This window comes from Phocoena sinus, chromosome 2 (genome assembly GCF_008692025.1).
Source record: "Phocoena sinus isolate mPhoSin1 chromosome 2, mPhoSin1.pri, whole genome shotgun sequence".
In the NCBI taxonomy this organism is placed as follows: Eukaryota; Metazoa; Chordata; class Mammalia; order Artiodactyla; family Phocoenidae; genus Phocoena; species Phocoena sinus.
This window is the reverse complement of record NC_045764.1, coordinates 12,648,011-12,672,139: the sequence shown is the minus strand read 5'-3', so window position 1 is coordinate 12,672,139 and position 24,129 is coordinate 12,648,011. Positions and strand designations below refer to the sequence as shown.

Here is a 24,129-nt window from a genome sequence, read left to right as displayed (position 1 = left end):
CTGTGAAAGGTTTGTTGTACAAATTAGAAATAAAAACCAGATTTAAAAGAGGGATATATAAGTGCTTGAAAAAATAAACTTTTCTGTGTCAAGTCATGGCAATTTGCTTCTTATATCTCCTAAAACATTGTTTCCAAAGATTTTTATTTTTATTAGTCTTTCATCTACTGGTTAAAATGGGTAACGGGGACAGAAAAAAAAGAGTTTGGTGATAAGGTTAAAACAAAATGCTCCCTTTGCTTTTGTTAGTATTCTCATTGTCAAAGCATACACTAATGTGTGCATTTATGGTTTATTATTCTCTGTTTCTTCTCATAAAGGAGAACACTAGCTAAGAAGATGCCTAAATGGGGGGAAGCTATGGCTTGAATAACCAACACAACTATATTATGCTTTCCCAAATCATTTCCCAGTCTGGCTGAAAGGCTGTTTGTGATGCTTTAACAAAAGGCAGACTTTTTCTGTGGACTGATTGCACGAAAGAATTATTAACAGAAACAACGTTAGTAGGCAATGTTTGGTATAAGGCATGATATTCGGTAACTGAGTATGGGCTCCAGGGTTATACTGTCAGAGTCTGAATCCTCACCTCATCATCCACCATCTGTGATCTGGAGCAAATCTCCTAACCTTGGTATTCCCCAATGAGGATGTAATCATGTCCACTGCATACCCACTCACAGCAGTGGGGCAAGGTTAGAGAAGTAAAAGATGCTTAGAACAGTGCCAGGCATTAGATAAGAACTTGGTAAATGTAATTATTAATGATGTAGTTGAGGGTGCTGTCCATCATTGTACAAAACTGTTGAAGTTTGCGTGAACTGTCCAAGGAGGCAGGGGTATCAGCTGTGAAAGCCCATCCGGCCACTGAAGTTCCCAGAGGCCTAGAGCACAGCCATCACAATTCATGGTCAGGTCTTCGAGTTTAAGAGCACGGAAATTTTATTCTCTTATGTTTCAGAGGCAGTTGAACTTTAGTGGGTAAATCCACAGTATTTAAACTCACAAGAGACTATGATTTGGCCTTGGAATCTTAGTGGTTAAGTATCAAGTCAACTGAACGTTTATGTTAATGGGTCAACGCCTTCCTGCTAGGTGCATACAGGGAACCAGCATGGTGGCTGTTGAATCAGAGGAACGAGCAATAGTGGAAACTGCTCCCTCACCTGGGCAACCAAACCCAGTTCCCTGGAAGAGTGGGATGTCCCCAGGGTCTTGTTTTTCTGGACCCTTTTCATCAGCCTCAGAACTCAACCTTTAACTCTGTCATAGACTGCCAAAACTGCCATAGACTTTTTTTCTAGAAATGAAGCCTCTTACGGACTTTATTTCCTATCTTTCTCCCTCATCACAGATGTATGTATAAATAACGTACATATACAAAACTGTATGAATAAATATCGGCTTGCTCACCTTGCTCTAAAGATTTGCTATTTTGATTCAGGTTGTAAAGCAAATGAAAGGCCATTTTAGCGGTTTTCATTTTAACCTTTACCCTTTTGCAGATTTTAAGTGATGTCTAGAGAGTCTGTACTAAAAGTCCATGCTCGAGTGGTGCAGTCTACTTCTGTTTATCTGTCTCCCTTTTCCTGTGCAATTGGCTTCTCGTGATCGGAGACGACTGACTTGGTAAACACATTCCAACAGAAATCAAAAAGCCTTTTATTTGCACTTACCGGCAGCATAAAAATCACAACTCATGATTCATCTCTTTTCACTGAGTTCAGCTTTATAATTGTATGTTCCTTTAGACTTGTGCTGTCTATGTATACAGTAGCCACTGGCCACATGTGGTTATTTACATTTAAAATAACTAAAATTGTATTAATTAAAATCAACAATAAAAAATAAAAGGAAAAATTCAGTTCCTCAGTCTCATCAGTTACACTCCGAGTGCTCAGGAGCCACATGGGGCCTGTGCCTGCCGCACTGGACAACGCAGGATCGGAACATTTCATCGCAGTTCTGTTGGGCAGCCTTATCCTAAATAGTCTTATTTCCTTAACAGAGGTAGAAAAGCATCTCTACAAGTCTATGGCTTCTCTAATTGACTGGGTTTAAAACTCAAAGCTTAGCCAAAACGCTTCCCCTTTCTTTCATTCTCTTTGTAAATCATTTTAGTTCATCATTTATTCAGTACAGAGCACGAAATTATAATTTCACAACCAGCTTGTTGGTGACTGACTATGAGTTCTTCATGGGAAAGCAGATGGAATCTGTAATTATAGCACAGGATTATATATTTAGTCATGTGGCATTCTGTTATAGCTATCATTTTATTCTCGGCGCCCTTTTCAATAAAAAATTACTATAATGCCGCAGGCTCTGTAGGAGAAACACATGTCATGCCAAGTTTCTCCACTGTCTGCCAAACACTGGTATTTCTCCTCCTTTGACAGCCCTTACAGTGGTAACTCTCATGGTCTCAAAGTTCCTCTTAAGCTTCTTGTAACCCCCATCACCTTTTTCTTAAGGATGACCAGAAGATATGGCAAAATACTGAAGCGTTTTCTGAACCACTGAAGGAGCATTAAAAGATATTTAAATGTATTTCTACCTACCCTGCTCCTTTGAGAATTGTAGCCATTCTATGAAGATCACGAGAAATCTATGCTTCAACATAGTTTTTTCATTCACGTACTAGTAAAATCAGCTTTAAAAATACTGAAATATCAGACGTCTCTGAAGTGGAAGTTCTAAAATGGAAGGAAAGGTAACCAGCCAGGATGCTAGGGAAACTGACTTAAGTGGAAAAGGTGATCTAAGGCTTTGATTCTCAAGGGTTTGGTGGTGGGTTGGGGGCCTTACAAGGGTAGAATGGTGACTGTGGACTCTCTCCCTGTAGAATGCACACCAAAAGTTCTGCACATAATTTCAGAGAGACAAGCTGTCCCTGGAGCCCACTCATGGCTCCGTGAACCTCAGATTTGGAATCTTCTTTTCTGGCATCAACAGACAGTACAACAGTTAAGGCACTTCAAGGCCACAAATATAAAAAAAGAAGTTTCCAGAGGCACTTTAATATATTTCTTTGTAGACATTTATTGAGGATTTCCATATATTGGGTATTGTTCTAGGTAGTGGAGATAGAGAAATAACATAATCTTTTGTCTGAAGAAAGTCATTCATTTACTGGACAAATATTGAGTACATACCATATGCCAAGTATTCCTTTACATCCTGGGCATACAGATCAGGCCTCAAGGCAACTTACATTCTAGTGGTGGAAACAGTCAATTAACAAATAATGTAATTCAGGTAATGATAAGATCAATGAAATTTTACCTGAGTTTTGTTGAAAAAATCTAGAATTTTAATTCCAAATCATTATTAACTTTTTTTCCTTATTATGTCGTCATTACTTCAGAAATCCCTTCTTAAGAATTACACTGTGATTCAGACCATCATTATCATCCAGTTTAAATATCAATTTATCAATTTATTGATCCACCACTACTGTGTTTATATTTTGTCCTCCCCAATCTTGGCTTAAGTATTTGCCAAGTAATTTGTTTACGTGTACAGTTGATATACTTGTTGAGTTTGTGAATGCCTGAACATGTCTTTTTCACGTATGAATGATAACTTAGCAAGGTATAAATTTCTAGAGTCACAATCCTTTCCTCTGAACTCTGTTGATTATCCTCAATAGAGGGCTGGTGAAGGGAAGGTCTAGGTCACTTGCTGAGGCCTCATCTTTCCTTATTTTTCAGTAATATTCTGCTTCCTATTACATATTTTCTATTCAGTCAAACTCCTATTTTATCCACCATAAATGCAGCATTCATTCCCATTTTAAACCTTCCTGGTGTCATTTTTCCCATTTGAATATCCTTCCTCCTTATCTCAGCCTACCCCATTGTATCCATTCTTCAAATCACATCTAAAATTCTACCACCACCGCAGACCTTTCTCCATTTATCCCAGTTCAAATTAATTCCCCCTTCCGCATCACAACATTTATTGTCTCTGCCATATGTTTTTGTACTTCATAGTATCCTAGAATTTTACATCTAGAAGAGACCTGAGAGATATAATCCAACTCCCTAATTTTTCAGATTAAAAAAGATGCGGTTAGTGAGCTAGTGATGACTCCAAGTGCTCTGGCATTCTGGGGCTACCCTTTAATGCCTATCTAAGATGTTTCTCAAGCCTCAATCACCGGGTACTTTTAATAGTTCTTCCTTAAAATTTCTCTGGATTTCCAGGCCCTTATGCTCTCCTGGTCAGCATTGCAGACAGCATCCTAGCCATTGCTCTAGGCTCTTCTAGAGGCCATTTTTTCTCACTGGTTCATGTCACTGGAACCCGTAAGTGCAGCAAGCCTGGTGCATATGGCAGACTTTTACTGATGATTTGTCTCCCAAAGAGTCTAAGAGGCTTGAGGCTTTGATAACTCTTTCAGCTTCTAGTACAGAGCTAGACATGCACAAACAACAGCTTCAATTTGGATGTTAGATAATGCTGTCCTAAAATCCAACAGCCATTTTCCCTCTAAGAGGTATTTTTATCCCAGCCACGTCCTTTCGGGTCATTGCTTACTGCCATCTTCTCTATCTTTACTCTTTTAACCTCACACAGTTATATCTCCTTATTCAGAATAATCTATCTCTCCATCCTCTACCCAAAACTGAACATCAATTTTTGCTATGTCTCAAAACACATTAAGATGTCCATTTAGAAAGGGCCAACACAAAGAACCAGGTAAAGCTTTGAAATTCAATTTTTTTTTCCTTTAACATAAGCAGAACCTCCTCCTCCATGGTCTCTGGAAATGGAAGAAAAATAGTGTAATAATTTGTTTTCTCCTTGACCAAACAAAACCCACGGGGGTCATGCATTTGTTATTGTTCATTTCAGCTCCACATGAATTCTCAAGATCTCACAGCAAGATACAGGACTTCTTAAGAGTCCTATACTTTTTCTTTATACTATATTACCTTTTCCCCTGTTCCAGATTTTATCCAGTTTTACATTTTGTGATATGCTGTTATCTTTTGCTTTTTAGTTATTTCACATATGTAATTCCTGCTTTTCAAGAGAGAGTGTAGTGGTTAGAAAGCAAGTACTGATCACTGAGACTGTCAGGGCATCGAATACATACAGGTTCTCAAGGATTCTTGTGTATTGGCTAAGAACTATACTAATGTATGTTATTTAATGAGCATCTATTATGTGCCAGACAATGTGCTAAGTGCTTTACATACATGATCCCTAATCCGCTCCTTAATCCTTTGCAATAGGTATTATTATACGCGTTATTCAGAGAAGGAAACTGAAATTCTAACAGCTTAAGTAACTAGTTTGGTTCCCCATGGCTAAAATGAGAGACTACACCTGCCGGATTCCAAAATACTTTGCTCTTCCCTCCATACTCCAGGAATTCCAAAGCCGCCAATGTTGACAACTGTGATAGTTTTTAAATAAAAATTTTACAGTGCACTTTGTGGGCAGTGACCACATCCTTTTTGTAAGACTATGCTCTCTTTAAGTTTCAACACACCACTCATGTTTTATGTGCTTTTAAAGCTTGTATGTGGCTCTGATATTTTTCTCTTTGAATTTCAGTTTGATCCCTTAACAATTGAAAGCAAAAAAGCAGCAACCGTGGTGTTAATGCTTAATTCTCCAGAAGAAGAAATTTTGGCTAAAGCATGTGAAGCCATTTATAGATTTGCTTTAAAAGGTTTGGATGTTTTTCAGTTTATCTTTCTATTTCATTAGTTTCTTAAAAATACTTGCTACATAATGGGCACTTTTCTCCCCAGTCTTACTTCCTGTCTGATGAATTCTTTCAGACAATCAGAATATCATTTAATGCATCACCTGAAAGTAATATATCTCCCTACGTGCCTAACCCAGTCTTAAGGAGCAATTTAGTCAATGGGTAGAAGAGTCATTTTGAAGGCTTTATTGCAGTTTAAAAAACTGTAAATGTCACAGGAGCTGAAAGAGCTCCTAAGGATCAAGGCTGGAATAATTTGAGCAACAAAATAAACAAAGTATTGGATTTATAGCCCTATAATTTATATTAAAGAAGAAAATAAATATCCATAAGTCTATACAGACAAATAAATGATTGAATAAGTAAATAAATGGGAGAGAAAAGACAAATCTCCAATGCAGAAGGATCCCAATTTATGCAGATACTCTGCCCTTGAGGAGGTGGGATGCAACTTCTATTCTTTAGGGGCTGTGCATAGTGACATTTTTCCAAAGAGTGCAAGATGGACACAGGGGAAAAGAGTAAGTTTGTAGCAGAGAAACCTGACAAACACTTCCTCTGTCAGGTGATCGAAATCAACATCAACAGAGATAAGTCATTTGATAATAAATGCCCTTGACATGACATAATGAAAATGGCACTTCTATGTTATTTTCCCCAAAACCTATAGCCCCAGTCTAAATATGATTTTTTTAAAAAATAAAACAAATTCCAATTCAGGGACATACTCCAATTACCTAACCAGTACTCTCAAAACTGTCATAGCTATCAAAAACAAGGAAAGTCTGAGAAACTCTCACAGCCAACAGGAGCTAAGGACACACAGTGACTAAATGTCATGGGGGATCCTGGATAGGATGCTGGAACAGAAAAAGAAAAACTAACAGTAAGGAAATCTGAATAAACTGTGGAATTTCATTAGTAATAACATATCATTATTGGTTCATTAACTGCATCAAATGTCCCTACTAATGTAAAATGTAAAATAACAGGGGAAACTGGGTGTGGGACACATGAGAAGTATCTGTATTATCTTTGAAATTTTTCTGTAAAACTAAAACTGTTGTAAAATATAAAGTTTACTAAAATGTTGTAAATGTTACAAATTAGATTCTGTTGAAAACTTGTTCATAGAGGATTTACAAACATAAGAGATAGTTACATTTTAGTTCATTCCAAGTGGTGATAAAATCAGACTTTTATTATACTGTGTAACATTGAAATTGGAAATATTTGAAGAGTTTAGTGTAGCTTGGTATTTTTAACAAAACCTTTTTAAACTAAAATGGGAGCAATTTGATTTTAAAGAAATGGTACTTTAAAACATTGTTTGGACCGCCTGGAGGGGTGGGATAGGGAGGGTGGGAGGGAGGGAGACACAAGAGGGAAGAGATATGGGAACATATGTATATGTATAACTGATTCACTTTGTTATAAAGCAGAAACTAACACACCATTGTAAAGCAATTATACCCCAATAAAGATGTTAAAAAAAAAAAAACATTGTTTGGGGGACTTACATGAGAGAACAACAAATCATTCAATTAGCAAATGGTAAAATACTCACCTGGCTAGTCATCACCATCACCTCACTCTAGTCATCTTGGGAATTCTGATAAAAACCAGAGTGGTTCTGGAAGGTATGGTTCATGAGTAGATTGTGTAGAATACTGGGTCAAATTTCAGGGAGATATTGGATCATGCATCTATAGCACAGAGTCATCGCATGTCATCTCTTTTTATATTGTAAGTCTGATGTTCAGTACTAGCAGTATTTTCTGAAATATTTTCTTAAGTTAAATGATGGGACTTTGCCTTCTTGCCAAGATGAAGTAAGGGGCCAGATTTAACCTCCTTACCAGAACAAGTAAGAAAACAGAAAAATATATGAAATAAGAGTTGGCAACACACTGAATATCAGGCCATTGAGAAACAGGAAACAAAGGAAATTAGCCCTCTGATTGCCCCAGCCTATTGATTTCAGAGAGTTTCCAGGCCATAGCCCAGGAAGGGGTAACCTGTGCAGAGCCTGGTGGACTCTCTGAGTTGAGACGATAGACCTGAAAATCCAGGAAGATGAAGGCAGCAAGTTTTCAGGACAGAGTAACAGAGAGGAAAGAGTTGCACAGAGAGAGAACTCAGGAGGTCTGTAAAGGCTCCCACTCAAGTGTTCAGCTTGATCCACATGTGTATGTGTGGGGACTACTTGAAGTCAGACAAAGCACCCAACAGGATCAGAGGTAACAGTGCCTGGTGCTCACACAGGGTCAGAAGTAGTGCCTGTTCGCATCAGCCAGACTGCAAAACCTCAAGATTCATGGAGAACTGTGCAAGTACACAGAAGGGTCTTGCCTCAATAGTTAGAAACAATTAGGCCTAGATTGAGCCCTGTTCTAGTACTATCAAATAAATATTTTAAAAGCAAACCTGAAAGGATCAAACTTTCTCCAGATAACTGTGTCCCAGAACAAACTTCAAGGTAACAGCAATATCCATTGCCCAACTAGGTAAAATTCACTATGTCTGGCACCCAGTAAAAAATTACCACGTGTGACAAAAGCAGGAAAATGCAATGCATAATGAGGATATAATTCAATTTGTAAATCAAAACGGACCCAATGTATGTGTAACTTGAGTCTCTGAATAAAGGAGTGAGGAACAGAATAAGTATTTCAGAAAATAATGGTTAAAATTTCCCCCAATTTGATGAAAACTCGAAGCCCCCAGATCCAAGAAGCTTAACGAAACTGAAGCACAATGAATGAAGAGAACTACAAGGCACATTATAATCAAATTTCTTGAAAAGACTGATAAAGAGAAAATCTTAAAAGCATCCAGAGGAAAAAAATGTTACATTCAGGGTGACAAAAATAAGGATGACAACAGATTTATTATCACAAATGATGCAAGCAAGAAGTCAGTGGAGCAATATCTTTAAACTGAATCACTTTTCTGTGCACCTGAAACTAACACAACATTGTAAATCAACTATATTACAGTAAAAGTTAAAAAAAAAAAAAGTACCGGAAAAAACCCCAAAACTTTCAACCTAGATTTCTACACCCTTCAAAAATATCTTTCAAAAACATAAGTGAAATAAAGTCTTTTTCAAACATTCAAAAACTGAAATAGTTCATTGCAAGCAGACCCACAGTACTAATTATATTAAGTAGGTCCTTTAGGCAGAAAGAAAATGGCACCAGATGGAAATATGGATCTACACAAAAGAATAAATATAGAACACTATAAATGGTAACATATAAGGGTTTTTTTGCTTATTATTTAAATCACTTAAAAAGCAAATTGGTTATTTTAAACAAAACTAATAATCATATATTGTGTAGTCTGAAACATGTAAAAGTAAGATATATGACAACAGAACCAAGGTAGAAAGGTGAAAAATGGAAGTATACTATTGTAAGTGTACTATATGTGAAGTAGTATACTACCACTTGAAAGAAGACTGTGCTAAGACATACACTACAGACTAATGCAACCACAAAAATAACAAAGCAATGATATCAAATAAGCCAACAAAGGAACAAAATGGAATCATAAAAAATTCAATTCATACAAAGAAGGCAGAAATGAAGAAAAGAAAAACAACAATGAAACACATAAGAAATAAGTAACAAGATGGTATATTTAAACCTAACCACATCAATAATCAAATTAAATGTAAATGGTCTGGATACATCAATTAACAGGGAGAGAGTGTTTTATTAGAAAAAAAGCAAGACCAAACTGCATGATGCCTTCAAGAAATGCACTTAGAATATAATGACACAAATAACTTGAAAGTAAAAGGATGAAAAAGGATATCCTATGCTAGCACTAATCAAAAGAAAGCTGAAGTAGCTATATTAATATCACAAAAATAGACAAAAAAAGGAGTGGTACCAGAGATAAACATGGCCATCTTATATAATAATAAAGGGGTCAATTAATCAAGATGCTATGAAAATCCTAAACAATTAGTGTACTTAATATCAGACTTTCAGATTACATGAAGCTAGAAATGCAAGGAGAAATAGACATCTACAATTATAGCTGAGGATTTTGATACTCTTCTCTCAATAAGTGAAAGAACCAGTAGACAGTAAATCTGTAAGGATATAGAAGATTTGAACAGCAATATAAATTAATTTAACCTAATTTATATTATAGAACACTCCAAGAACAGCAGCACTTTTCAAGTGCATACATTTATCAAATGGATTATATTCTGGGCCATAAAACAAGCTTTAATAAATTTAAAAGAATTCCAGTCATACAAAATATATGCTATTCCACATTAGAATTAAATTAAAAATCAATAACACAAAGAACTCTGGGCAATCACTAAATAGTCGGAAAGCAAATAACACACTTCTAAATAACCTGCGAGTCGGGGCTTCCGTGGTGGCGCAGTGGTTGAGAATCCGCCTGCCAATGCAGGGTACATGAGTTCGATCCCTGGTCCGGGAAGATCCCACATGCTGTGGAGCAACTAAGCCTGAGCGCCACAACTACTGAGCCTGTGCTCTAGAGCCCGTGAGCCACAACTACTGAGCCTGCATGCCACAACTACTAAAGCCCGCATGCCTAGAGCCCGTGCTCCACAACGAGAGAACCACAGAGAGAAGCCGTGCCTAGAGCCGCGTGCAAGGAGAAGCCACCGCAATGAGAAGCCCGTGCGCTGCAATGAAGAGTAAACCGCGCTCACTGCGACTAGAGAAAGCCCGCGTGCAGCAACGAAGACCCAACACAGCCAAAAATAAATAAATTTTTAAAATAATAATAATTTAAATAACTTGTGAGTGAAAGTAGAAATCAGAAGGAAAATCCAAATTAAAAATGAAAACACAGCATATAAAAACTTGTAGGATGCTACTAAAAGAGTATTTGAGAGAAATTTATTGCACCAAGTGCCTGTTAGAAAACAAGAACATCTCTCAAGTCAATGACCTGAGCTTCCACTTTAAGAAAATAGAAAACAAGAGCTAATTAAACCCAGGCATCAGTAATAAGGATATAATATATACCTGAGCAAAAATCAATGAAACAGAAACAGAAAACAGTGGACAAAAGCAGTGAAATGAAAATGTCTAGCCAGATTGATAAGTAAACAGAGAGAAGACAAATTATTGATATGAGTAATAAGAGCATCACTATAGCTCCTATAGATATTAAAAGGATAATCTAAATGTTATGAACAATTTAATGCCAATAAATTCTACAACTTAGATGAATTGGGCAAATTCATTTTAAGACACAAACTCTCAAAGCTCATTAAAGAAAAATAGATAGCCTGAATAGCCCTTATCTATTACAAAAATGGAAATTTGTAATTTAAAAATCTCACAAAGAATATTTTAGGTCCAGATGTTGTCACTGCTGAACTCTGCCATACTATTATGGAAGAAATAATACCAATTATACACAAACTCTTTTAGAAAATTGAAAAGATGGAATATTTCTCTATTGATTCTATGAAGCCACCATTTATTTAAGTATCCTAAAATTTATCCTTAAATTAAAATTTATTTGGGACTTCCCTGGCGGTCCACTGGTTAAGACTCCATTCTTCCAATGTAGGGGGCGAGGGTTCCATCCCTGATCAGGGAACTAAGATCCCACATGCTCCGTGGCGCAGCAAAAAAAAAAAAAAATTTATTTGACAAAATATTTTCATCTAAGAAATTCACTTTTAGAACCCCAATAAAATGCAAACATTATGGAAGGTTTGAGAAGGACGTTTGTAATAGTCAATAATGCATATTTCAGCATATTCTTATCAAGTGACAGATTTAATCATTTAGATACAGGGCAGTTCCACAGGCTATAGGAAGGTACAAGTCTGTGTTCAGAGAACTGAGTTATCAGAATGAACCTATAACTTCAAGTATAAAATATTTTAATTTTATAAGAAAACTGAGGCAAAAATGTTTAAAAGACATTATTTTATTCAAATTAATTTTGAAAATGAAATATGCATTTTCATAGCTGGTGAAATTGAAAAGCTGAAGTTAATCAGGACCTAAATATTATTCCAGACTTTGCAGAATGATATCCCACTTATTGGGGTAGGGATAAACTGCTTTTACAGTTAGGCCAGATGCTGGCCTTCACTGACCTTCTGGTTCTGGGGCTTCTTGCCACAGCTAAGGAATCCCAGTAACCCCGGTGGCTCCGCTTTGTGTGTGTGCCTCCATGCTGGCTGCAGCAAAAACCCACTGGGTGAAAAATGAGCACCCTAAACTCCACCACACTTGAATTTGAAGAGGGGACTCTGTGTGTTAATTTTTATAATTAATTATGCAAGTAAGTATTATTGAGTTTCCATTACATGCCTGGCACTGTGTTAGGCACGATGTTATAAGAGAACAGAAAGGGTAGCTGTCTTCATGGAAAGTTAAGTAACAGGGGTGTAAGCGAACAATGCACGGAGATCGTTGAGTGGTATGAAGGAAATAAAGCAGCATAAAGAGATATCAGAAAGACTGGGATGTAGTGATGACATTAGGTAGGGTGATCAGAAGAGACCCCTCAGGAGGTTTAGTGTGAGCTAAGAACCAAACGAGGAAGCCAGCTTTGTAAACATCCAGGGAAGGGAGAGTAGCAAGTCCAGGATACCTGAGCTCTAAGGTTTATTCTGAGAGAATACGGGTGGAAGCAGAGGAATGTGAAAGACAAATAAGATATTGGAATGACACAAAGAAGAACTTTGATGAGATTGCTATCCATGTCTGATTTTATTTTACCTGTGATGTCAGGTGAAGAAAATAAAGCAACCCTCCTTGAACTTGGAGCTGTGGAACCGTTAACTAAGCTGCTCAACCACGAAGACAAAATTGTGAGAAGAAACGCTACTATGATATTTGGAATTCTGGCTTCTTCTAATAGTAAGTATCTGCTTTTAAAACTAATCAAATAATCTCACATGATGCATTATACTTTTAAATTTAACCTTAAGGGACTCGTTTTAATTTTATTTAAGCTGACTTTAATGTCAACAAGAAAGTTAAATAAGTGTAATGTGCAACAAATGTATGATTTCATATTTTAAGTGATATTTTTAAATATAAAAATATGTGCACATATATCCATGGAAAAACTCTCAGAGTTGATGATGTAGTATATTCCAGTCTTACAAGTTAGAACAATCATTGTCTCTTAAAATTAAAATAGTTTTTTTCTTGAGTTAGGATAATGTAATTTGAATGTCTGCCTGTGTAAGTTACACTTCATGTGTATTTCATTGTAACAAGCCCAGAGTAAAAAGTTTTGATACACTTATTTTTTGAAGCTGCAAGCTATATTTTGCCAAACATAAATTTAGATATGCATTTACTCCTTAAATCAGACCTATTACTTGCTTTACTATTTTCACATATTTAATATGGTGGAATAACAGTATTACTTAAAATATGCTGTCACTTCTATTAGAATATCAGTTTGACTAAAACCATGCAATGCAGGCAGTCCCTGACTAGTGAACAGGACGTGTTTTCCGTTTGTAAGTCATTTTCATGTTATGGTGGTAGATTTTCGAGTTGGACAACAAAACCTTGTTATTTATAATAAAAAATGACTTTCTTGGTGGAGACTGAATTCTGTCATGAAACTTGGGCTCATAGGAATAAACATGTCTCTATCATGGCACGTGGCTAAAATCATCCTACCTTCTCCTTTTTACCATGGTCTCAGCAAACACACAAGCACAGATTCCTCCTTCAGCTTCCTGCACTGTCCCAGCTCACATACCCTGGACCCTCTGTGATGCAATGGGGGCCCCTCATTCCATGGTGTCCAGCAGGGACTGTGGCCTTGGTGTCTTCAGAGACAGTTATGAGTGGAGGAAGGGGGAAGGGAGGGGAAGGAGAGCCTTCTCTGGCATCTGTCCCATCACAGCCTCAGCTGCGGAGACCACGTGAACAGTACCTGCAGTGTTATGGGGTTGGCGGGGGCACTTTGCAGTTAGTGGAAGGGTTTCTGGTGGAAACTCCAGGGGCTCTAGCAGTGGCTATGCTACAAAGCAGGGGCTCTGGGAGTATTTGCGGGAACGACAGCAGGATGAGGACAGTCAGTGGGCAGTGGATATTCCACCAATGTAGATTACGATAACATTAGTCAACACTTACAAAGTACTTACAATGTGCCAGGCACTGTCGTACATAGTATTTATATATTAAATCACTTAATGAGGTTGGTGCTATTATTTCCTTTACATATGAGGTGACTGAGGCACAGAGAAGTTAAAATAAAGTAGTAATCATTCGTATTGTGGAGCCTTCATAAATCTGTCTCTGGGGTTGTCTGTAGACTAATTCTGCCATATTGAATGTGCCATATAGAATTATTTATAACCAAAACAGGGAAAATATTTAAATTTGTTCCGTTTTATTCTGCATGCATACCACAGAGTTTGAAAACCAAAGGTGCTTTGTAACACCCCATGTGCAACTCCTTATTTTATTTATTTTAATTAATTTATTTATTTTTGGCTGTGTTGGGTCTTCGTTGCTGCACGCAGGCTTTCTCTAGTTGTGGCGAGCGTGGGCTATTCTTTGTTGCGGTGCGCGTGCTTCTCATTGCGGTGGCTTCTCTTGTTGCAGAGCACGGGCTCTAGGCGCATGGGCTTCAGTAGCTGTGGCATGCAGACTCAGTAGTTGTGGCTCGCAGGCTCTGGAGCGCAGGCTCAGTAGTGGTGGCGCACGGGCTTGGTTGCTCTGCGGCATGTGGGATCTTCCCAGACCAGGGCTCGAACCCGTGTCCCCAGCATGGGCAGGTGGATTCTTAACCACTGCACCACCAGAGAAGTCAAACTCTTTTTTTTTTTTTTGTGGTATGCGGGCCTCTCACTGTTGTGGCCTCTCCCATTGTAGAGCACAGGCTCCGGACGTGCAGGCTCAGCGGCCATGGCTCACGGGCACAGCAGCTCCGCAGCATGTGGAATCTTCCCGGACCGGGGCACGAACCCGTGTCCCCTGCATCGGCAGGCGGACTCTCAACCACTGTGCCACCAGAGAAGCCCCAACTCCTTAAACATAAGAAAGATCCCTCGAAGGATTGGGTTCCTTGCCCAAAGTAATGCAGGTGGCTAGTAGCAGAACTGAGATGAGAGCTAAATTACAACTTTACTCTCTGACTCATATTTCAGTAGACGTTCTGTTCACTAAATCTTTTACAATCCTTAACACTAGTATCCATGCTAAGTCAGATTCTCCTTCTAAATGATTTAGAAAGGAGAGTTATAATTTCCTGTTTACATTTGTATTTTCATTTAATATCTAGGTCTCTGTGGTTTTTTCCCTTTTTATGTTAATTTCTGTTTTCATTTATTTTGTATTTTCATCTTCTAATATATACGAGTTTATCATCTGTGAAACCCTACAATTTGTTTGCAAATTTTTCTAAGTAGGTTTTTAAGTTGAATTTCATGAGTTTCTAAAGGAGTCTGTGGCCCCCAAATGTAAAGAATACTGTTACATTTGGGTGCTAAGTGAGCTGGCTCCCTTAGACCTGTCAAACCACAGTCTGTAAGCTGGCTGGCTGGGCTGTAACCAGCTCTAGAACCAGTGCAGTCTGTAACTGCAAAGCTTAACCATGGAAAGAGCTTTGCTGTCTTCAAGGTCTCCCTTGAGTGCCTGGGTCTCAAGTATACTGCATGAACTTATAAGGACCTTCTTTTGATTCTGTGAAGTGGGTGAAAAAAGTCAAACCATTATTGGGATTAACTTACCTGATTTTCTACTTGAACTATCTGATGACATGGATAAAACACATGGCATCCTCAACTGCTTGCAGAGCTCCTTTTTTGGTAAGAGAGCCAATACAATAGCTAGTGCTTCACTTTTTATACATGTCCAAGGAAACTTGGAATAAAAACTAAGCAACAAGTCTTTTGACCTAAATGCAAAGTCATGTTTCCAGACTAGTATGTAAATAAATGCACCTCTGAACCTGCATGGTTAAATCATCATATTTGGACAGTCTTAAAATAACTGATGCTTCTTCAGAAATTTGTATTTTCATACGGTTTTCCACCACTATGCTCATAGTGGATGAACCAACAGAATGTTCCAACATTCCAGGTGCTAAAGGACTGCTATGAGAACCATCATTTCCCTTTTGCAGTTGCAAATAAATTTTTTTTTTTCTAGAGTGATTGAGCTATGTGTTTGTGCCATGCCTGGGTCATTCAAGATAGGAATTTAAATTACTTTGTTAAACCTTTTTATCAAACAGGAGCTGCTGGGGCTTCCCTGGTGGCGCAGTGGTTGAGAGTCCGCCTGCCGATGCAGGGGACACGGGTTCGTGTCCCAGTCCGGGAGGATCCCACATGCCGTGGAGCGGCTGGGCTCTCTCAACAGTGAGAGGCCCGTGTACCACAAAAAAAAAAAAAAACAAACAGAAGCTGCTATCTTCTTTCACCTTCCAGTTTGTATTTAGTTCAATGAGGCCATACAACAGAGACTCATTTAATGAAGAGGGTTCAGCTAAAGAGAGAGTTCATTAGGATCCTCGTGAGGAGAAGTAGCCTTGGAAGCCCAGACATTACATTACTTAAGGCAGCAGTCCCCAACCTTTTGGCACCAGGGACCAGTTTCGTGGAAGACAGTCTTTCCACAGACCGGGTTGGGGGGCTGGCGGGGAGGTCAGGCGATGGTTTGGGGATGATTCAAGTGCATTACATTTACTGTGCACTTTATTTCTATTATTATTACATTGTAATAGATAATGAAATAATCATACAACTCACCATAATGCTGTCAGGAGGCAGAGCTCAGGCGGGTAATGTGAATGATGGGGAGCGGCTGTAAATACAGATGAAGCTTCGCTACCCTCCTCTCACCTCCTGCTGTGCAGCCCAGTTCCTAACAGGCCACGGATCAGTACCGTTCTGTGCCCGTGGGATTGGAAAGCCTGATTAAGGCAATCTGAAGAGCTTGCCATCTTAGGAAAAGGTTGATGTAAAAGAGTATACAAGATCAAGAGTAAATTAGGTGGTCAATATTATGCAACAAACAAAATGGTAAATAAGAATTAATCCAAGAGCATGGGATATCTTTACCTTTTTTTTTTTTTGCGGTACACGGGCCTCTCACCGCTGTGGCCATCTCCCATTGTGGAGCACAGGCTCTGGACATGCAGGCTCAGCAGCCACGGCTCACGGGCCCTGCCGCTCCACAGTATGTGGGATCTTCCTGGACTGGGGCACGAACCCACGTCCCCTGCATCAGCAGGCAGACCCTCAACCACTGCACCACCAGGGAAGCCCCATTTCTTTTTTTAAAATTTATTTATTTTATTTATTTTGGGGGTTATCGTTGCTGCACGCAGCCTTTCTCTCTAGCTGCGGCAAGCAGGGGCTACTCTTCGTTGTGCGCAGGCTTTTCTCGTTGCAGTGGCTTCTCTTGTTGTGAAGCATGGGCTCTAGGAGCATGGGCATCAGTAGTTGTGGCATGCAGGCTCAACAGTTGTGGCACACGGGCTTAGTTGCTCCACGGCATGTGGGATCTTCCCAGAGCAGGGATCGAACCCGTGTCCCCTGCATTGGCAGGAGGATTCTTAACCACTGAGCGACCAGGAAAGTCTCTCCATTCTTTGAATCATCTTCAGTTTCTTTATTAGTGTTTTATAGTTCTCAGCATATAAGTCTTTCACCTCCTTGGTCAAGTTTATTCCTAAGTACTTTATTTTTTGGATGCGATTTTAAAATGGATTTTTTTTTTACATTCCCTTTCTAATATTTCATTCTTCATGTAAAGAAATGCAACAATTTCTGTATGTTAATCTTGTATCCTGCTACCTTGCTGAATTCACTTATCGCTTAATTCTAGTAGTTTTTTGTGTGGAGTCTTAGAGATTATCATACTAAGGGAAGTAATTCAGAAAGAGAAAGACAAATATCATATGACTCCACTTACATGAGGAATCTAAAATATGACACAAATGAACTTATCTATGAAACAGAAACACACTCCCAGACATAGAGAACAGTCTTGTGGTTGCCAAGGGGGACGGGAGTGGGAGAGGGATGGACTGAGAGTTTGGGATTAGCAGACGCAGACTATTATGTATAGAATGGCTAAACAACAAGGTCCAACTGTATAGCACAGGGAACTGTATTCAATATCTTGTAATAAACCATAATGGAAAAAAATACGTATGTGTAACTAAATCACTTTGCTGTGCAGCAGAAACAAACATAACATTGTAAGTCAACTATACTTCAATAAAATAACTTTTTTAAAAAAGGAATGCATTTAAAACAGATGGCATGGGAACTACAATCCTGAAGCTGTGGAACAAAAACCCACATTAACAGAAAGATAGACAAGATGAAAAGGCAGAGGGCTATGTACCAGATGAAGGAACAAGATAAAACCCCAGAAAAACATCTAAATGAAGTGGAGATAGGCAACCTTCCAGAAAAAGAATTCAGAATAATGATAGTGAACATGATCCAGGACCTCGGAAAAAGAATGGAGGAAAGATCGAGAAGATGCAAGAAATGTTTAACACAGACCTAGAGGAATTAAAGAACAAACAGAGATGAACAATACAATAATTGAAATGAAAACTACACTAGAAGGAATCAATAGCAGAATAACTGAGGCAGAAGAACAGATAAGTGACCCGGAAGACAGAATGGTGGAATTCACTGATGCGGAACACAATAAAGAAAAAAGAATGAAAAGAGATGAAGACAGCCTAAAGACCTCTGGACAACATTAAATGCAACAACATTCCCATTGTAGGGGTCCCAGAAGGAGAAAAGAGAGAGAAAGGACCCAAGAAAATATTGGAAGAGATTATAGTCGAAAACTTCCCTAACAGGGGAAGGGAAATAGCCACCCAAGTCCAGGAAGCTCAGCGAGTCCCAGACAGGATGAACCCAAGGAGAAACATGCCGAGACATGAATCAAATTGGCAAAAATTAAAGACAAAGTAAAATTATTGAAAGCAGCAAGAGAAAAATGACAACTAACATACAAGGGAACTCCCATCAGGTTAACAGCTGATTTCTCAGCAGAAACTCTACAAGCCAGAAGGGAGTGGCATGATATACTTAAAGTGATGAAAGGGAAGAACCTACAACCAAGATTACTCTACCTGGCAAGGATCTCATTCAGATTCGACGGAGAAATCAAAAGCCTTACAGACAAGCAAAAGCTAAGAGAATTCAGCACCACCAAACCATCTCTACAACAAATGCTAAAAGAACTTCTCTAAGTGGGAAACACAAGAGAAGAAAAGGACCTACAAAAACAAACCCAAAACGATTAAGAAAATGGTCATAGGAACATACATATCCATAACTACCTTAAACGTGAATGGATTAAATGCTCCAAACCAAAAGACCACAGGCTTGCTGAATGGATACAAAAACAAGACCCATATATATGCTGTCTACAAGAGACCCACTTCAGACCTAGAGACACATACAGACTGAAAGTGAGGGGAAGGAAAAAGATATTCCATGCAAATGGAAATCAAAAGAAAGCTGGAGTAGCAATACTCATATCAGATAAAATAGACTCTAAAATAAAGAATGTTACAAGAGACAAGGAAGGACACTACATAATGATTAAGGGATCAATCCAAGAAGAAGATATAGCAATTATAAATATATATGCACCCAACATAGGAGCACCTCAATACATAAGGCAACTGCTAACAGCTATAAAAGAGGAAATCGACAGTAACACAATAATAGTGGGGGACTTTAACAACTCACACAAATGGACAGATCATCCAGACAGAAAATTAATAAGGAAACAGAAGCCTTAAATGACACAATAGACCAGATAGATTTAATTGATATTTATAGGACATTGCATCCAAAAACAGCAGATTACACTTTCTTCTCAAGTGTGTACAGAACATTCTCCAGGATAGATCACATCTTGGGTCACATATCAAGCCTCAGTTAATTTAAGAAAATTGAAATCATATCAAGCATCTTTTCTGACCACAATGCTATGAAAATGAATTACAGGGAAAAAAAACATAAAAAACACAAACACATGGAGGCTAAACAATACATTACTAAATAATCAAGAGATCACTGAAGAAATCAAAGAGGAAATCAAAAAATACCTACAGACAAATGACAATGAAAACACGATGATCCAAAACCTATGGGATGCAGCAAAAGCAGTTCTAAGAGGGAAGTTTATAGCAATACAAGCCAACCTCAAGAAACAAGAAAAATCTAAAATAAACAATCTAAAATTACACCTAAAGGAACTAGAGAAAGAACAAACAAAACCCAAAGTTAGCAGAAAGAAAGGAATCATAAAGATCAGAGCAGAAATAAATAAAATAGAAACAATGAAAACAGTAGCAAAGATCAATAAAACTAAAAGCTGGTTCTTTGAGAAGATAAATAAAATTGATAAACCATTAGCCAGACTCATCAAGAAAAAGAGGGAGAGGACTCAAATCAATAAAATTAGAAAAGAAAAAGGAGAAGTTACAACAGACACTGCAGAAATACAAAGCATCCTAAGAGACTACTACAGGCAACTCTATGCCAATAAAATGGACAACCTGGAAGAAATGGACAAATTCTTAAAATGTATAACCTTCCAAGACTGAACCAGGAAGAAATAGAAAATATGAGCAGACCAATCACAAGTAATGAAATTGAAACTATGATCAAAAATCTTCCAACAAACAAAAGTCCAGGACCAGCTGGCTTCACAGGTGAATTCTATCAAACATTTAGAAAAGAGCTAGCACCCACCCTTCTCAAACTCTTCCAAAAAATTGCAGAGGAAGGAACACTCCCAAACTCATTCTATGAGGCCACCATCACCCTGATACCAAAACCAGACAAAGATACTACAAAAAAAAAAAATCTTAAAATTTTTATGGGACACCAAAGACCCCGAATAGCCAAACAAGTCTTGAGGGAAAAAAACAGAGCTGGAGGAACCAGACTCCCTGACTTCAGACTATACTACAAAGCTACAGTGATCAAGTCAATATGGTACTGGCACAAAAACAGAAATATAGATCAATGGAACAAGATAGAAAGCCCAGAGATAAACCCACACACCTATGGTCAACTAATCTATGACAAAGGAGGCAAGGATATACAATGGAGAAAAGACAGTCTCTTCAATAAGTGGTGCTGGCAAAACTGGACAGCTACATGTAAAAGAATGAAATTAGAACACTGCCTAACACCATACACAAAAATAAACGCAAAATGGATTGGAGACCTAAATGTAAGACCAGACACTATAAAACTGTTAGAGGAAAACATAGGAAGAACACTCTTTGAGATAAATCACAGCAAGATCTTTTTTTTTTTTGTGGTACGCGGGCCTCTCACTGTTGTGGCCTCTCCCATTGTGGAGCACAGCCTCTGGACGCGCAGGCTCAGCGGCCATGGCTCATGGGCCCAGCCGCTCCGCGGCATGTGGGATCTTCCCGGACTGGGGCACGACCCCGTGTCCCCTGCATCGGCAGGCAGACTCTCAACCACTGCGCCACCAGGGAAGCCCAGCAATATCTTTTTTGATCCACCTCCTAGAGTCATGGAAATAAAAACAAAAATAAACAAAAGGGACCTAATGAAACTTCAAAGCTTTTGCATAGCAAAGGGAACCATAAACAAGACGAAAAGACAACCCTCAGAATGGGAGAAAATATTTGCAAACAAATCAACGGACAAAGGATTAATCTCAAAAATATATTAACAGCTCATGCAGCTCAATATTAAAAATACAAACAACCCAATCCAAAAATGGGCAGAAGATCTAAATAGACATTTCTCCAAAGAAGACCTACAGATGGCCAAGAAGCACATGAAAAGCTGCTCAACATCACTAATTATTAGAGAAATGCAAATCGAAACTACAATGAGGTATCACCTCACACCAATTAGAATGGGAATTATCAGAAAATCTACAAACAACAAATGCTGGAGAGGGTGTGGATAAAAGGGAACCCTCTTGCACTGTTGGTGGGAATGTAAATTGATACAGCCACTATGGAGAACAGTATGGAGGTTCCTTAAAAAACTAAAAATTGAATTACCATATGATCCAGCAATCTCACTACTGGTCATATACCCAGAGAAAACCATAATCCAAAAAGACACATGCACCCCAATGTTCATTGCAGCACTATTTACAATAGCCAGGTCATGGAAGCAACCTAAATGCCCATCGACAGACAAATGGATAAAGAAGATGTGGTACATATATACAATGGAATATTACTCAGCCATAAAAAGGAATGAAATTGGGTCATTTGTTGAGACGTGGATGGATCTAGATACTGTCATACAGATTGAAGTTAAGTCAGAAAGAGAAAAACAATTATCATATATTAATGCATATATGTGGAACCTAGAAAAATGGTACAGATGAACCGGTTTGCAGGGCAGAAGTTGAGACACAGATGTAGAGAACAAACGTATGGTCACCAAGGGGGGAAAGCGGTGGGTCGGTGGGGATAGTCGTGTGATGAATTGGGCGATTTGGATTGACATGTATACACTGATGTGTATAAAACTGATGACTGAAAAAAAAAAAAAAACCCAGATGGCATGAAGATACTCCGGGAAGGAAGGTGCTGGCAGTTCTGAACCAAGCTAGAATTGTAGGTGTCCCACTGCTTGCCTAGAACGTGTTCATGTGGCCCAACCACAAGTCCAAGTTGCCATATCTGAGAGTATTCTCTGCTGAGAAAGAAGGGGACAGAGATCAATATTATATTTAATGTGACAGAAGTAGCAGCTTACCCATTATTTCTGCTGATTTAACCTCAAGAACAGAAGGACTATTTGAACAATCTGGTGTCAGAAAGTTGAATAACAAGTTAATCAGCTATGCCACCAATTTACAAGAGCTGCCATTGAATCTGAATGATCCATTGAGCCTTAAGAAAGTGGTGTAGTGGATAAACCTCCTAGATCTGTTGTTGAACAGACTTGGGCTAAATTCATATGTAGAAAGGAATTTCGTGGCCCAGAGAATCCTCTGATGAAAACTTTTAACTTGTTTGGGCACAGCAAGGGGGTGGTGGCACATACAGATGCAGCAAGGGGCCCTCTCCCTGTGGGAGCAGATGCTTCCTGCAGGGAAACACAAGGAGCAGAGAGTACACAGGGCCAGAATCTTCCTGACCTCATGGTCAGCGTTGTAGCAGAAACTTTGAAGTAGATGGAAGATTATTTTGTATACTAAGTGGAGAATGTACTTGGAGATCTAAAAGCCCAGAAATGCTTTTCTTCTAGCATGTAAAAATAGGGAACTTTGGTACAACCTTCCAAAAAATCATTGCAAACAACACAGACTGGACTCATAAGAGTGAGAAGAGAATGACAGCATGCTTTTCCAGAGGGGGCACCTCTGCCTAGTTTACCAGGACACTTGGAAGGATCTGACTATTATGCCATGGGTATTATTTCTAGACCTGTGGAGGTAATGCGTTTTTCAGAGGAGTTTCGACTGTAAAATATGAAGTCCTACACTTCCCCAAAACTCAATTATTCTTTTGTGCTGAAAGCCTATCCATGTGCATATACAGCTAGCTGCAAGTTCGCTAGCCCTCTTTGAGCCATTCTGAACAGAACAGAGAGAAAGAAGTTTTGACAGGTTGAGGAACAGCCACATCCCTGAATCACACAGGAAAAGGTGTCCAAGAAAAAGCAAACGTATCCAGCGGTTAATTCCCGAGACCATCTGCTTCAGCTGCTGCAAAGTGAATTTTTCCAAACTTCTGGTAACACTAATTTTGGCTTACAGAAGAGATAATCGACCAAGAAGAGAAATTGCAAAACTGAAGTAGCAGCTATGCCTTATTTCTCAGAAAAAGGGCGTTAAGGATGGCAAGAAAGAAGCAGGGGCATAATTGTCTAGATTTAATTAGGCTCCTGTAAATAATACAAAAGTGAACTTTAAACAATTAATATACTTATCTTTAAGCATCTTTGGCATTTCTGATAAGCAAATGGAACATATACAAGATGTATTTATGGGAAAAGGCTGAGGATAATTCTTATTTGCATTTTATACTAGTTTTATTAAAATCTAAATTTAAAAATATCCTCCCAACAAAACAAAACAAAAAGAATTATTCTTATATCATAAGCAAGTGTAGGGCACAGTAACTCAACTTTACTGATGGTGTTCTAGGCACTTTCGTGCATTTATGGTTATCTTTTCTAGTGTTTTGGAAGGTCGTACAGCTGAGCAATCAAGCAACATGGGCTATAGTCTGTCTGGGGTCAGACAGACCTGGGTGTGAAACCCGTCCCCACCTCTTACTTGCTGTGTGATTGTGAACCTCGATTTCCTTATCTGTAAAATTAGGTAATAATAGAACCTATCTCATAAGGAACTATTCCACAGACATTGCCATTATTATTATAATTAATAAACATTAATATTCTGTTT

At 38.5% G+C, this 24,129-nt stretch overlaps 1 protein-coding gene across 1 annotated transcript in view; it reads left to right on the top strand.

Annotated features, from left to right (window-relative positions):
- ARMC3 (armadillo repeat containing 3) overlaps positions 1–24,129 on the top strand; it is a 95,379-nt gene that overhangs the window by 6,252 nt on the left and 64,998 nt on the right. The window contains exons 3-4 of the mRNA XM_032623209.1: positions 5,569–5,686; positions 12,481–12,609. Of these exons, the coding sequence (XP_032479100.1) occupies positions 5,569–5,686; positions 12,481–12,609 (247 nt within the window). The remainder of the gene's footprint in view (positions 1–5,568; positions 5,687–12,480; positions 12,610–24,129) is intronic.